A 17402-nucleotide genomic window follows, 5' to 3' on the forward strand; every position below is an offset into this window, starting at 1 on the left:
AAAATGGGGATACATGATGGCATTTGTTAAGCACTTACTATGTGACAAGCACTGTTCTTAGCGCTGAGGGAAATACAAGGTAATCAGGTTGTCCCACGTGGGGCTCACATTATTAATCCCCATTTTACAGATGAGGTAACTGAGGCACAGAGAAGATAAGTGACTTTCCCGAAGTCACAAAGCTGACAAGTGCCGGAGCTGGGATTAGAACCCATGACGTCTGACTCCCAAGCCCTTACCCTTTCCACTGAGCCACGCTGCTTCTCTAGCCATATGGGACAACCTGATTACCTTGTATCTACCCCCGTGCTTAGGACAGTGCTTGGCACAAATTAAGCGCCAAACAAATACCGTCATCATCATCATAATCATAAACAGTGCTCTGCAGCAATTAAGTGCTCAATAAATGTGATTGATTGACTGGAGCGCCCAACAATAGCCATCTTGCTTTACTGAGGGATGATCAGAATAATAATGGCACTTGCTAAGCACTTACCATGTGCCAAGCACTGGTCTCAGCGCTATGGTAGATACAAGGTAATCAGGATGTCCCACATTGGGCTTACAGTCTTAATCCCCATTTTACAAATGAGGTAACTGAGGCACAGAGAAGTTAAGCGACTTGCCCAAAGTCACACGGCTGACAAGTGGTGGACTTGGAATTAGATCCCACGACTTCTGACACCCAAGCTCGTGCTCTTTCCACTAAGCCACGAATAGGCTTGCTGAATTCTTTGCTTTCGAAAACTGTTGTTTCTTTATAGTAGACAAGGGGTACCTACTGTTAGATTGTTTATTCCTTCCCCTCCTCTCATTGTGATTGCCTCGTTCCTCTTTCAGACAATCCTGCTCTTGCGATTCCACTCCAGAGAGACTCTCCTACAGGTCATGGGTTCTATTGGTGAGAGGAAGCAAATGACCACAAAGATTCCTGTAAATGTTCATAATCCATAAAACTACAATCTCCCTGTTTTATTCTCAAAATAAGGGGTTTACTTATTGAATTAAGGATATTGGATCCTCTTTCCCGGAGTCCTCCCGGACTCCGTTCCTGTGAGGCCTGTCTGCCATCACACCGCGTGGCCCCCGCTGCTCCCGGAAGGCTCCTCTCCTCCGAGCGCCGCCATAGACGCCCCCTGCTTCCACCCCCACCTACTTAAGCGACATTCCTTATAGTGCCCCCAAACCCCCCTTCCCGGTCCGGTCATGACTGACTCCCCCCGCCCCCCCAACCCCGGGAAAAAGGCCCTTGTTATCACCCAGTTACATTAACGACAACCTCATTCGCACCTACTCAGCCTTCCTGTCCCACCATCGACCCCCGGCCCACGTCCTCCCCCGGGCCTGGAATGCCCTCCCTCCCCACATCCGCCAAGATAGCTCTCTTCCTCCCTTCAAGGCCCTACTGAGCGCTCATCTCCTCCAGGAGGTCTACCCAGACTGAGCCCCTTCCTTCATCTCCCCCTCGTCCCCCTCTCCATCCCCCGCATCTTACCTCCTTCCCTTCCCCACAGCACCTGTACATATGTATATATGTTTGTACATATTTATTACTCTATTTATTTATTTATTTTACTTGTACCTATCTATTCTATTTTATTTTGTTAATATGTTTGGTTTTGTTCTCTGTCTCCCTCTTCTAGACTGTGAGCCCACTGTTGGGTAGGGACTGTCTCTATATGTTGCCAGCTTGTACTTCCCAAGCGCTTAGTACAGTGCTCTGCACACAGTAAGCGCTCAATAAATACGATTGATTGATTGATTTCCTGTCCTATTATCAATCAATCATTCAATCAGTGGTATTCGTTGAATGCCTGGAGTGCTGAATTCAATGCCTGGGAGAATAAAATGCAGTAGAGATTGGAAGCTCTTTGTGAGCAGGGAATGTGTCTGTTATATTGCTGTATTGTACTCTCCAAAGCGCTTAGTATAGTACTCTGCTCATAATAAATGCTCAATAAGTATGATTAACTAATTGACTACAGTAGGTAGACCTGATCCCTACCCACAGGAAGCTCACAGGTTGGAGGGAGTGACAAAAATCATTAAAATAAATGATAGATAGATATAAGCTCTGTGTCGCTGGGATAAATGTCAAAGTGTTTAAAGGGTAGAGACCCAAATGCAGGTAGTGCAGAAGAGAGGGAAAATTGGAGAAATGAGAGCATAGTCAGGAAAAGCTTCATGGAGGAGACCTGATTTTAGAAGGGCTTTGAAGATGAGGAGAGTAGTGCTTTGAAAAACAAGGACAGTCACAAGAAACATACCAGGTAGTTTACTCCTTTCCTTACAGGATGAGTTTTTACTAAATCCCCTCTTGGGCTTCTGCTTCCGAGAAGAAAACATATGGAAATGTGTAGGGCTCTTCCAGTAAGGCATTGCGCTTTCCCTTTCCCACTTCCTGCTATCCCTCTTTAACAAATGATTCTCAACTCCCTAGATTCGTTGTATCCTATATCCTGCATCCTTTCTCTCAAACTTTCAAAGCCCACCCACTGTTTACATCAATCAATCAATGTATTGAATGTCTACTGTCCTGGTTCTCCTGGTTCTCCTATCTCTCTAGCTGTTCAGTCTCAGTCTCTTTTGCAGGTTCCTCCTCTGCCTCACATGCCCTAACTCTGGGGGACCCTCAAGGTTCAGTTCTGGGTCCCCTTCTATTCTCTATCTACACCCATCCCTACTCATTTGCTCCCATGGCTCCAACTACCATCTCTATGAAGATGATTCCCAAATCTACATCTCCAACCCAGATCTCTCTCCTCTGCAGTCGCAAATTTACTCCTGTCTTCAAGACATCTCTACTTATGTGTCCCACTGATACCCCAAACATACCATGTCCTAAACAGCACTGTCGTATCTTCCCGCCCAAACCCTGTCCTCTCCATGACTTTCCCATCACTCTACAAAGCACCACCATCCTTCCTGCCTCACAAATTCATAACCTTGGTGTTACCCTCGACTCAAGTCTCTCATTCAACTCACATATTTAATCTGTCACTAAATTCTGTCAGTCCAACCTTTACAACATAACTAAAATCTGCCTTTTCCTCTCCATCCAAAATGCTACCATATTAACCCAGGTACTCTCTTATCCCACCTTGATTACTGTATTCGCCTCCTTTCTAACTTCCCTGCCTCCCACCTCTCCCCACTCTAATCCATACTTGACTCTGTTGCCCATATTAGTTTTCTACAAACCACTCAGTCCATGATTCCCTACTCTTCAAGAACCTCCACATCAAACATAAACTCCTTACCATCAGCTTTAAAGCACTTAATCACCTATCCCCCTGCTACCTTACCTCACTATTCCCTATTATAACCCAGCCCAGACACTTCACTCCTCTAATGTCAACCTACTCACTGTACGTTTATCTCGTCTATCTCATTGCCGACTTTTGGCCCAGATTCTGCCTCTGTCCTGGATGCCCTCCTTCTACATATACAACAGACACTCTCCCCACATTCCAAGTCTAGTTGAAGGCATATCTCCAAGATAATTTTCCTGAATAAGCCCTGATTTCCCCCTCTACCACTCCTTTCTGCATCACCTTTGCATTTGGATTTACATCATTCCCTCAGCCTCACAGCACTTATGTACGTATCTGTAATTTATTTATTTATACTGTCTGTCTCTCCCTCTAGTCTGTAAGCTCGTTGTGGGTAGGGAGCATATCTATTAACTCTGTTATATTGTACTCTACCAAGCACTTAATACAGTACTCTACACACAGCAAAAAATTACGTGCAGAGCATTGCACTGAGTGCTTGGGAGAGTAGAAATATGGGCAATATTTCTGAAGGGCCAAATATAAATGCAGTGAAAAAGGCACTTTGAGAACCTGTATACATCTGAAATTTCCAATAGAAACATATAACTGTTCCCTGGAGTTGCTTCAAAACTGGTTTTGGATTTGGGACAAATTTGGTCAATTCCAAATTTTATTCACAGTTTTATGGGGCTTATTGGTGCCCTACATAAGTGGTTTTCCAATTAACTGCCTTACTATAGGCTCATGAATGGGAAATAGACATTCTTGTGGACTTTGCAGCCTCCACACATGATCATCATTAGAACAAAATGCTGGCCAGTAAGAGGTAGAATAAAATTCCTTTCAATGAGATGAAAAAAAATGTTATTGAAGTAATTATCAGCCAGAAAGGAAGAGATAATTTCTTAAATTAGGAATTTTAAAGTGAATAATTTCCTGTGATATTTGTAGTATTGTTCCCCAACCTCAATAGCTCATTTGATAAACTACTTTAGCTAGTAGCTCGCAAGATATTGCCTCTCAGAGTTACACTCATGGATTGACAGCTGCATCAGTCGCTCTCCTCCCCTATCCATATTTCACTCTGAGCCCAGCATAATTTTTTTAATTGCATTTGTTAAGTGCTTACTATGCACTAGCCACTATACTAAATGCTGGGGTAGATACATGCTAATCAGGTTGGACACAATTCATGTCCAACAGTGGGCTTACAATCTTAATTCCCTTTTTACAGATGAGGTAACTGAGGCACAAAGAAGTGAAGTGACTTGCCAAATGTCACACAGCAAGCTAAGGGCAGGTCAGGGATTAGAGCCCGGTTCCTTCTGACTCCCAGACTTTTAGACTTTTAGACTCTTTTAGACTGTGAGCCCACTGTTGGGTAGGGACTGTCTCTATGTGATGCCAATTTGTACTTCCCAAGCGCTTAGTACAGTGCTCTGCACATAGTAAGCGCTCAATAAATACGATTGATTGATTGATTGATCCCAGACCCATGTTCTTCTATCCATTAGGCCACACTGGTTCTCTAAAATGTTGATCTTTCTAATATATTGTTCTGCCACATCTCTCCACTCCTCAAAAACCTCCAATGGTTTTCCAGTCCTCTCCATTTCAAGTAGGAACTCCTAATCACTGGCTTTAAAGCACTCAATAAACTCTGTCCTTCCTACTTATCCATTCTCTTTTCCCACTAAACCCAACTAGCCATCTTCAATCCTCCTGAACAGTGCTTTATTCTTGTCTCCTCTGCTAGGAATTGCTTTCCCATGTTTTTTCTCTGCCTGGAACTTCCTCCCTCTGAAAATCCTGCAGAACCCCCTTCCCCACTTCCTCAAACTTCCCAATTTCAAAGTGTTTCTGAAATCATATCCCCAACAAAGAGATCTACTCTGATTAATTATTTCCTCTACTCAGGCGATATTTCCTTCACTTGTCATCCCAGCACTTCCGTGCCATCTGAGTACCTAAAAACTCAAGCTTCTAGAACACTTATGTCTATATCTTATGTAATCAATTATTCAAGCATTAATTCATGTACACACCCTCTTTTGCACTATCCTCCTCTCTCTATATTATTTCAGTATGTTTCCCCTGTTAAAATGTAAGCTCCTTTAATGTCTAATAATTTGATTGTACTCTCCCAAGTGTTTAGTACAGTACTCTGCATACAGTAGGTGCTCATTAAATTGATCAATTTACAGGATTCTGATTTGTCAAAGATGAATACAATGTGTGACTTTTTTTTTCTCTTGGAGGAGTGATTAAAGACCCATCCAAACACTCACTTTCTGTGCATTTGTAGATGTGGGTTTCTTCCTGTGTTCCCTGTTCACCCAACTCCAGCAATGACTTGCTCCAGTTACAGTCTCCTTGAGGTAGAACAGACAAAAGCCTAACACGGTTAAGTGAAAGGAGCTGGTGGCTGCTCCATTCCAGCCACAACCATGTTTTCCAGCTTTGTTTCCTTACTTCCGCTAAAGATACAAAATCCTAGAAACTAGAAAAACATCAGGTCTGAGATTCCACAAGTTCCCAAATGGCTTCTGGATAAACTTAAAATAGGCCCAAGATTTCTTTTCTTGGAGTAAAGTCCGGATTTAGGGCAGCAACGAATTTTAGTCCGATTTCCTTTGGTTGCCAATCATTCTCTGCAATATTAGCTCAAGATCCTCCCCTCAGAACATCTGGATCCTTGGCTACTTCTCCAGGTCAAAAAGAATATATTTTGCCAAGACTGTGACAAATGTCTCTACCTGACTCGATTTGTCCATCCTTGCTCTTGGTCTGCCCTGAAGCAGATTCAGGAGGTACACTGTTTCTCCTCTCACACTTAAACTGTATTCCACAAATACTCAGGAACCTCATAACATTCTGTTCAATCAGTCTCATGGGAATATGACCAGTCTCACCTTGTGGAAGGTTTGCCCAAGATGATGCAAAACTGAATTTTTCTTTAGAAAAATTAGTACAGATGCAGGGAAGGAAAAACACATTTTCACTGGATTTTGATCTTAAAAAAGAAATCATTTCTGCTCCTCCTATGACCATCGTCAAATTGCCAGTCACCAGAACCTTGCAACCAAATGTCCACTGTTGATTTGAAGAAGATAGCTGAGAAAATTTTTCAGACAATTTTGGAGGGAAATTTTCCAGCTCATTTGTCTGTGCATTTCAAGCAAAAGAGATTGCTCACTTGCTTGTCTGACTTTTGCATCTCTGACTTCACACATCTGTCAAGAACATCAGTGGGCACTTTAGTTTGATAACGTTGTTAATAAGCAAAATCAATCAGTGGCATTTACTGAGCACTTCCTCTGAGCAGAGCATTGTACTAAGTGTTCGGTAGAGTAAAATATATCAGAGTTGGTAGACACATTCACTGTTCACAATGTAGAGGACAAAAGAGTTGAATATGACAAATAGAATGCTCCCTTAGGAAAATAGCCAGTGTTACATCTTGGCAACAGGAAGCAAAATTATCAGTTCAGAAAACAAAAACAAAGATGAAGAGAGCACAGGTCCTACTGAAATTAATCCAGTCCAGGTTGATTTAACATTTGGCCTTATTATGTATGGTAAGTCCACTTGGTTTTACTGAATGTTCTATTTTGTTCTCAGTTTAACAGATTTCTCTTTAAATTCAGTCAAAAGTTGGGCTTGCACGCCAACCTTGCCTTCCTGCTTGCCTGGTTGGCAAGAGTCTTTCTGATGGACAGTTTTGTCCAGATTCACGAATCCTATTCCTGGATGTTCTCCATTCCATTCCCAAACCTATCCAACCCTTAGCCCCCAGTGAGCACATTTTGTGGGGAAAGAATAGTTCAAACACACAGAGAACCTAGTGCCTGGAACATAGTAAGCGCTAAACAAATACCAACATTATGATTGTTAGTATTCAAGAGTATTTCATGGATTTAGCCAAACGTAATGCATTAATTCTGACCAAATGCATGGGAGAACATATTATCCACAAATGACAGCTGATCTACACTGAAGGTCTATGTAGATAACATCCATTTAAGAATGGGAATCTGTCAGCAGTAGAGATGGTGTCCATTCAACTGGACTTTCAAAACACACAAGACTCCAGCTCACTTGGGATCATCCTGAAGACTTCATTCTCCTAATATTAATGCCAACTTTTTCACTGTACCTCGATCTCGTCTATCTCGCCTTCGACCTCTCGCCCACATCTCAACTCTGACCTGAAATGCTCTTCCTCTTCATATCCAACAGGCAACTACTCTCCCCCTCTTTGAAGTCTCATTGAAATTACATCTCTTCCAAATGGCCTTCCCTGACTAAGCCCTCCTTTCCTCTTCCACTCTATTTTGTGTCACCTCGACTTCCTCCTTTTATTCATCCTTTCTCCCAACCCTACAGAACTTAAATACACATCTACAATTTTATTTATGTTAATGTCTGTCTCCCCCTTTAGACTGAAAGCTCATTGTGGGCAGGGAATGTGCCTGTTATAATGTTATATTGTACTCTCCCAAGCTCTAAGTATAGAGCTCTGCACACAGTAAACACTCAACAAATATGATTTACTGACGGGCTGACACCACATCCCAGATGCTCCACTATGTCTTGGTCAAAAGAGGTAAGAAACTGCAAAGTTTGTTTTTTCTTTTGTTTTTAAATGTTTAATTTTTTAATGGTATTTGTTAAGTGCTTACTGTATGCCAGGTATTCATTCATTCACTTAATTGTATTTATTGAGTGCTTATTCTGTGTAAAGCACTATACTATACTAAGTGTGTGGGAGAGTACAGTATAACAAAAACAGGTATATTCCTTGCCCACAATAAGTTCACAGTCCAGAGGGGGAGACAGACATTAATATAAATAAATAGATAGATAGATGGATAGATGAATAAATAAATAAATAAATGTAAATGTAAATAAATCACAGCATATACAGGCACTGTAATAAGTTCTGGGGTAAGTACAAGCTAATCAGGTTGGATACAGTCCACATCCTACACAGGGCTCACAGACCTAATTGCCAATTTGTAAATGAAGTCTCTGAGACACATAGAAGTGACTTGCCCAAGGTCCCAAAGCAGGCAAGTGGCAGGGCGAGGTTTAGAACCCAAGCCCTCCTAGGTTGCTTCAGATTGCATTCCAGAATTGGGAAATCTTTCAAAGGAATTGTCAATTCATTAGCAAGTTGTAAATCATCCCCCTTAACAAGATGTAGGCCAATCAGATAGGGGAGCCCAGGCACATCCATAATGCAATCAAATACCTCTTAGGCAAATAGCACCACCCCTTACCCCCTCCTTTGTCTTTCATATACCTGCTGCTGGTCAGAGAGCTAACATCATTTCAACACATTTCACCACTTGTCTGCTGTGGTACTTTGGGCAGGTCACCTCACTTCTCTGAGCTTCAGTTACCTCATCTGTAAAATGGGGATTGAGACAGTGAGCCCCAAATGGGACAGGGACAGCAGCCAACCCAAAGTGCTTATAACCACTCAAGCACTTAGTCCAGTGTCTGGCACAAGGTAAGCACTTAGAAAATATCACAATTATAATTGTTATTACTATTTCATATGTATCCTGCTGAGGATACCGTGGAGGCCATGCCCTTTTTTGGACTCGGTAGTTTGTGCAGGAACTGACAAGTATGATCTGGCACCAGCATCAGCAGGAAGGAAGAATTGGGCTCTTGAGATAATGATGGCAACATCAGGAGATTTAAGGGTTTATCATGGGGCTTAGAATAGAATGAAATACTGCTGTCACCACATCGATGGGCAGGGTGGATGTAGATCGCACACACACAAAGATAAAATGTACAAAAAATAAGATAACAGCAGTGATGTGGGTAGTACAAGTGGAGAGAGCTTTGCATCTCCCCTCAGAGCTGAGAGATTTCAGGGAAGCTAAATGAAAGGCAAGTCATATTGCAAAGATTAAGATTCACTGTAGTGACAACCCCAAGAGGGACAAAGGACTGTGTTCAATCCGATTTGCTTCTACCCACCCCAGCACGTATTACAGTGTCTGGCACAGAGTAAGAACTTAACAAATACCATAATTATTATTATTACCTATCCAAGTGGTCTGTCAGTTGCCTCTCTTTCCTGGTCCAGCCTGCGGATAGAAGCTTCTCGTTGCTGGGGATTCCTAGACTGAGAGGGAAGACTTGGGGGACTTACCAGCAGCAGCTGTAAATCACCTGGGGTGGACCTGCCATTCTGAATGGCAGAAATGAGAAGGTTCCCTATTCTATGAAAAGCTCTCAAGGGAAGTGCACCAGTCATTGAACCCCTTTTGTGAACTTCAGCATTGGATGAACTGCTTGCAGGTGTTTTGTACACAGTAGAAATTCACCTTGCTGGTGTTTTCATCCCCAAGAGCCTCTTCAGAGTCTGAATCCCAGTTAGGGGTTCAGTTGGGGGACTACAGAAATCCTTTCTGAATTCACAGAATAGACTTAACATCAGGGACAGTCCATTCAAATGATGCAACCTTGTAGGTTGTTATTGTTCAACACATAATCACAGGATGCTGAGCCCTCTCACTGACCCCCACGATGGGAGCTAATGTCAGAGTCTATGTAATAACCGGTGCCACTTTCAAGGATGTTGTCAAGAACCTGGTAAAAGGCAAGGCTTGTAATGAAAAGCACAAATTAGTCAAGGACACAGGCATTTTCCCAAAGAACTAGCCAGATTCATGTAAGGTTTAAACACTGCTTTTGGCATAAAGACCCTATCAGAAAGGGAGGTAAGAAATTCTACAGAGACTCAGAGCCCTAGGTATTACAATAGGTCCCCACAGCCCTATCGAGGCAACTTTAAATGTTGTTCTGTAACCCAAAGAAAAATCTGAGTAAGAGCAATTTGAGAGTGGGGCTAAGGGGAGAGCCATTAACTCCAATTCTTTCCTTTTTTGTGGCTATAGATTTGAAAAGGGGAAGTTCAGAATGTCCTCCTTGCTCTATTCATTGTCCTGTCTCCTTAATGAGCAAAGAGGTTCAGTGAACAGGATGTGAATTTCTACCACTAAATGCATTTCCCTGAGAAGATTTACTAAAATGAATTGCTGACTTCTGGCATTGTGACTAGACAATCTGAAGTTTCTGCTTTAAGGGCATATTTATTATGTGAAGAGGTAAGCAGAGAGGTAGGATAAAACCCCAATTCTTCAAACCTTTTCAGCATCAACACATCTGACTAATGTAACTTTTCCAGCCCTTCTGATTTTTACTTTGCATTCATATTCAAAAATGCACATTTTCGTCATTACTCTTTAATATTTTTGGTGATTTATACAAATAGATTCTCTTCCTATAGCTCACAAAAATATCCAAGTATCTTTCTAGGTCTATACTTACATTCATTTGATATTGTCTTGAAATGATTCTTTTATAAATATATAACAACTGGGAGCAGTATGACCTAGTGGAAAGAGTATGAGATTGAGAGTCAAAGGACCTGAGTTCTAACCTAACTCTTCTACTTGTCTGCTGTGTGGCTTTGGGCAAGTCACTTCACTTCTCTGGACCTCAGTTAGCTAATCTTTAAAATGAGTGTTGAGACTGTGAGCCTCATATGGGACAGGGACAGGGACTGTGTCCAGCCTGATTTGCTTGTATCCACCTCAGTGCTTAGTGCATTGCCTAGCACAGAATAAGTGCTTAACAAGTACCACTATTTTTATTGTTATTATTAATCTTGGTGGTGTCTCTTTTCTGAGAACATAATGTTGATAGCTTCCTAAATCCATTCTCATCTACTCACTGTCCACATTGAGACCTATCTGAGTTTTCTTGTTCCAACAGGGCTACTGTGAATTTGCTGCCAAGGACCAGGAAGCAGTGTAGCCTCTCGGATGGAGCACGATCTGAGAATCAGAAAGACCAGGGTTCTAATCCTAGCTGTAACACTTGTCTGCTGTGGAACCTTGGGCAAGGCATTTAACTCCTCTGTGACTGAGTTACCTCACCTGTAAAATGCATATTAAGACTAAGAGCCCCACGTGGGACAGGGCCTGAGTCCAGCCTGATCAACTTGTATCTACCCCAGCACTTGGTACAGTGCTTGCACATCGTATGTACTAAACAAATACCTTTAGAAAATACCTTACTATGTTGAAAACACTGTACTAACCACTTGGGAGAGAACAGTATAACAATAAGTAGACATATTTCCTGACCACAACCACTATTCACGTCTTTTCTCAGAGCTTGATAGTTTTTGAAAGTTTGGATACCACCTTCCAATCTTTTGTTTGTACCAATACCCACACATTAAAAATTATAACAAAGATTTTAAGCTTGGCTCTACCACCAGTAGAAGTTGGAGAACTAGCAGTTATCACTAATCAATAGAAAGAGAGTCTGCTAGTTTACATTAAATTCTGAGTTTATTGTGTGGTTTATGTTTCTATGAGAGATTCCTGGGTTACCTACAATCTGTTTTCTTGGCAGAATGTCTTTTCCTCTTTCTCTGGAAAATAAATGACCACTGATCCCATATGAAGGAGGAAGAAACCTAAAGCAGACATGAGGAGAAATAATCTCAGAAGAGCATCAGGGGAATACAAATGGTTATAGATTTCTTGTCTGCTAAACATTTGGTTTATTATCCTCTGCCCAGTAGGATTTTAGAAGGTCCTGAACCATCAGCCTAGTGCACTTTTCTCTTATGGGGAATGTGAATGTGATTATCAGTTGGCATTTATGAGACTGGAATAGTCAGAATTACTGAGCTTCTTGTCTATTTAAAAGGGCATGGCAATCAAACAGAATGTACTCCAGGGATGACTGCATGGAAAAGGCTTTGAAAATATTATCATCATCATCGTCATCAATCGTATTTATTGAGTGCTTACTATGTGCAGAGCACTTTACTAAGCGCTTGGGAAGTACAAGTTGGCAACATATAGAGACAGTGCCTACCCAACAGTGGGCTCACAGTCTAAAAGGGGGAGACAGAGAACAAAACCAAACATACTAACAAAATAAAATAAATAGAATAGATATGTACAAGCAAAATAAATAAATAAATAGAGTAATAAATATGTACAAACATATATACATATATACAGGTGCTGTGGGGAAGGGAAGGAGGTAAGATGGGGGAATGGAGAGGGGGACGAGGGGGAGAGGAAGGAAGGGGCTCAGTTTGGGAAGGCCTCCTGGAGAAGGTGAGCTCTCAGTAGGGCCTTGAAGGGAGGAAGAGAGCTAGCTTGGCGGATGGGCAGAGGGAGGGCATTCCAGGCCCGGGGGATGAAGTGGGCCGGGGGTCGATGGCGGGACAGGCGAGAACGAGGTACGGTGAGGAGATTAGCTGCGGAGGAGCAGAGGGTGCGGGCTGGGCTGTAGAAGAAGAGAAGGGAGGTGAGGTAGGAGGGGGCGAGGTGATGGAGAGCCTTGAAGCCCAGGGTGAGGAGTTTCTGCCTGATGCACAGATTGATTGGTAGCCATTGGAGATTTTTGAGGAGGGGAGTAATATGCCCAGAGCGTTTCTGGACAAAGATAATCCGGGCAGCAGCATGAAGTATGGATTGAAGTGGAGAGGGACACGAGGATGGGAGATCAGAGAGGCGGCTGATGCAGTAGTCCAGACGGTATAGGATGAGAGCTTGAATGAGCAGGGTAGCGGTATGGATGGAGAGGAAAGGGTGGATCTTGGAAATGTTGCGGAGCTGAGACCGGCAGGTTTTGGTGACAGCTTGGATGTGAGGGGTGAATGAGAGAGCGGGGTCGAGGATGCCACCAAGGTTGCGGGCTTGTGAGACGGGAAGGATGGTAGTGCCGTCAACAGAGATGGGAAAGTCAGGGAGAGGGCAACGTTTGGGAGGGAAGACAAGGAGTTCAGTCTTCGACATGTTGAGCTTTAGGTGGCGGGCAGACATCCAGATAGAGGTGTCCTGAAGGCAGGAGGAGATGCGAGCCTGATATTGACTATGCTCCCAACTCCACCACTGACCATTTAGGACATCTGTGGGTAAGTTCATTCATTCATTCAATCACATTTGTTTAGCGCTTCCTGTGTACTGAGCACTGACTTGCTCCCTTTATTCATCCCCCCTGCACACAGCCCCACAGCACTTCCGTACATTTCTGTAATTTATTTGTTTATATTTATATCTGTCTCCCTGTCTAGACTATTGTTACATTGTACTCTCCCAAGTGCTTAGTACAGTGTTCGGTGCACAGGAAGCACTAAACAAATATGAGGGAGAAGAGAAAAGGGGGACTTAGTCAGTGAAGGCCCCTTAAAGGAGATGCACCTTCAATAAGTCTTTGAACCACTGGAGAATAATTATCCTTCGCGTTTGAGGAGTCAGGTTAACCTGATCTGCTTCAATTTCCCACTGTGTGAATGGAGTACAATAAATACTTTCCCATCCCGCCCTGGGGTTTGGAGAAAACTGACAAGATGATAGAGATGTTGTACTTGGAGTTCTGTTACTTGATCCTTTCAAAGCAAAACTAACGAGGATCATCATTCTCTATGCAGCTCTCACTCGTGCCCTCAATACCTACCCTGAGTTGATGGGTAATAAAAACAATGTGACAGAATTTATTCTATTGGGACTTACACCGAATCCAAGGACGCAGAAAGTCATCTTTGTTGTCTTTTTAATCATCTATATCATCACTATGTTGGGAAATATAATCACTGTGGTAACTATAACCACCAGTAAGATTCTGGACTCCCCCATGTATTTCTTTCTGGCCTATTTGTTGTTTATCGTTGGCTGCTATTCTTCTGTCAACATACCTAAACTGATTGGTGACTCTCTCTGTGAGAAGAAAATCATCTATTTCAAAGTCTGTATGACTCAGGTCTTTGGAGAGCATTTTTTTGGTGGGACCGAAATTATTCTCCTCACAGTGATGGCCTGTGACCGTTACGTGGCGATATGTAAGCCACTGCATTACACTACCATCATGAACTGGCGTGTGTGTGGTGTGCTGGTGGGGGTCGTCTGGACAGGAGGCCTCATATACGCAACCATCCAGATTCTCTTCATGGTCGATTTACCCTTCTGTGGCCCCAATGTCATTGATCACTTCCTGTGTGATTTGAACCCTTTGCTGAAGCTTGCCAGCATGGACACACACACCCTCGGCCTCTTTGTAGCCACCAACAGTGGGCTGATCTGTCTATTAAACTTTGTCATGTTGATGATTTCCTACGTCAGGATCCTGTGCTCCCTGAAAACACACAGTAAAGAAGGTAGTCACAAACCACTCTCCACCTGAGTCTTCCACATCATCATCATCGTCCTGTTCCTGGTTCCGTGTATATTTATGTATATGTGGCCCGCCTCCACCTTCCCCATCGATAAAGCTATTGCAGCATTAACCCCTATGCTAAAACCCTCATCTACACCCTGAGAAATGTCCAGGTGAAAAATGCTCTCAGGAAACTATGGAGCAGAAAAGTGACTTCTGAAGATAAATAGGTATCACTCTGTGAAAACGGTGATGTTTATACAAGTCAGGGAAGTGGAAAATATGGATTTCAGGTAACTCTCGTAGGAAAAATGTATAGGGCCTTCAAAGCTCAGTGAAGCACGTCTTTTATGTCTGTTGTATTTCCCAAGAGCTTGTTATAGTGTATTGCATTCAGTAGTTGCTCAAGAAATGCTACTACATGAGCTACTAAAGAGTTTCTCATCTTATTTAGAAAGCTTTACATGTTAAGAGCAGGTTTTGCTCCTGGTACAGCTGCTTTCCTTCATCTTTTCATCTGTCTCTCATCTCGACTGAGAAGAAATGAGAGGAGCCTGATCAATAGCACACTGTCAGATCTATTCTCGTTTAAAGAATGAAGTAAATGTTTCTTTAGCAACAATGTTGTCTTATTCCTATTGTCTTTTTCCTATAGCTTCATTGAATATCACATTGTACCAGACATATCATAGTCATTAACAGTAGAATGAGGTGTTTCCTAATTTGATTCTTGTGAAGCAGGTCACAGAAGATGGGAACTCCTTGTGAATTTCAAAACAAGCCATTACTAACTCTTTTTCCAATCAACAATCGGGAGAGGGACAGTATTAGGAAGAATGACCCGTGGTTGGCATTCCACACCCATATCATGATGCTTAGCTATGAAGGCAGTTAAAGCGTGCTTTCATTCATTGATCCTGCACTAGATTAAGCAAATCAGAAAACAATAACAACTTGGAGGAGCCCAAGATCAAATCACAGGCACTGAGACTGCTTGTCAAATTATTCCTGCCCAAAGAAAGCTGCTTAAATAGGTTGTGTCCAATTTGAGGGGTCAATGTTTGCATAAGTCTGCATCTGCTCCTGAAACTGAGAGCTGTTATGGAGCAGTCTGGATCCACTGTGAGAAGCAGCATGACTCTTTGGAAAGAACACAGGCCTGGTTACCAGAGGACCTGTGTTCTAATCCTGCATCCTCCACTTATCGGTTTTGTGACCTGGGGCAAGTCACTTAACTTCTCTGTGCCTCAGTTCCTTCATCTGTAAAATGGGGGTTAAGGCTTTGAGCCCCATGAGGGACAGGGGCTGTGTCCAACTTGATTATGTTGTACCCACCTCAGCGCTTATGACAGTGCCTGCCACGTAGTAAGCACTTAACAAATGCCATTTACAAAAAAAGGTGGGAATGGAAAAGATAGAGGTGCTTATGGTGGCGAGGGAAGAGCAGGGAAAGGGTCAAATTTGTCAGTTGGTTTTTACCTTTCTCTCAGTGACACAGCTATTACCTGATAGAGAATGTATTTGTTCCAGGTGTCATAATGGAAGAAGACTCAGGATACTATTAAGCATTTGATCAATCAGGTCTCGAAGCACTTCAGAGGGAAGGAGTGGCTCTATCTGGAGGTGATGACCAAGGTATTGAAACTTCCCATCATGCTTCACATGCTTTAAAATGGAGAATGCCTCTCGTGGTGCAAAGTCTCATCTTAGATGACAGAGTAGACTACATAATTGAGAGTCGGGTGAGAATTAGTTACCCCAACTGACATCGTGAAACTCTGTGGATGTGGGAAGAACTAATGGCCCAGGCTGGTATCATCAGCTAACCTTTTTGCAGACTTGGAATAGCTCAGAAACAGCATGGCCTAGTGGACTGAGCACAGTATTGGGTGACAGAAGATCTAGGTTCTAATCTCAGCTCTGTCATTTCTCCACTGTGTGACCCTGGGAAAGTCAATGCTCTGTGCCTCAGTTACCTCATTGGTTAAATGGGGATTAAGTTTGTGAGTTCCTTGTGGGACATAGACTGTGTTCAATCTGATTAGCTTGTATCTTCCCCTGCTCTTAGTACAGTGCCTGACACATAGTCAGTGCTTAGCAAATACCATTAAAAAAAGCTAGAAGGGTCCAAGAGGCAGAGTCTTTGCCTCTAATTCCAGGGGAAACCATTCCACTTGGAAGACAGTTCTGAGTCACTTGCGGAATGGAAGTGCAATGGAACCCTGAGTCCTAATAGGTGATCCCGGGTGTGTGGATGGGTTGCTGGGCTGCCATCAAAATGGACCTCCTCTTTGAAGGAGTTAGCTATTGTAGAAGAGACTTCCAAACTGTAAGCTCATTGTGGGCAGGGAATTTGTCTGTTTACTGTTACATTGTATTCTCTCAAGCGTTTAGTACAGTGCTCTCCACACAGTAAGTGCTCAACAAATACCATTAACTATGAAAACATTCTCCCTAGGCAGACAACTCCGTTCTCTAATGTGTCTCTGTTGAATTCCTTATAGGCACGGCAATCCTGAGATCATGAAGCACTCAGGTTAGGAACTGACCAACCCCGGAGTTTTCAAAGTGATGGGTAGTGGTTAGAAAGACACAGGCCCAGTCAACACAAATAAGGCATTAATTGCTTCAACTGAAGCTATGACAAGAACTGAAGCACAACACTGGAAATAGGTTTTCAAGACCTGTCTCGGGGAGCTTTTGGATAATTTGGGTGGCAGAGGCACTTGTGTGAAAGTATTGGTCTGCTCTACCTGTAGATTCATGTCTTCAGAACAGATTCAAGTCTTCCTTTCTTCTCTTTCTTACACCTCTCATTTCCCCACAAAGTAAAGACAGCATCTTAAAATGAATGGTAAATGTTTGGTTTGAGTCAAAAGCGTCTCATCTCCTACCTGCTTTCTCACTCTTTCCACTTTT

General features: G+C 42.7%; 1 protein-coding gene across 1 annotated transcript; it reads left to right on the top strand.

Annotated features, from left to right (window-relative positions):
• The first annotated feature begins 13796 nt into the window (after positions 1-13796).
• LOC119921925 (olfactory receptor 4C46-like) lies at positions 13797-17010 on the top strand. Its single transcript, XM_038741899.1, has 2 exons — positions 13797-14484; positions 16988-17010. The coding sequence occupies exons 1-2, from the start codon at positions 13797-13799 to the stop codon at positions 17008-17010; spliced, it is 711 nt and encodes a 236-aa protein (XP_038597827.1).
• Positions 17011-17402: the final 392 nt, after the last annotated feature.

Source organism: Tachyglossus aculeatus, unplaced genomic scaffold (assembly GCF_015852505.1).
Source record: "Tachyglossus aculeatus isolate mTacAcu1 unplaced genomic scaffold, mTacAcu1.pri SUPER_32, whole genome shotgun sequence".
In the NCBI taxonomy this organism is placed as follows: Eukaryota; Metazoa; Chordata; class Mammalia; order Monotremata; family Tachyglossidae; genus Tachyglossus; species Tachyglossus aculeatus.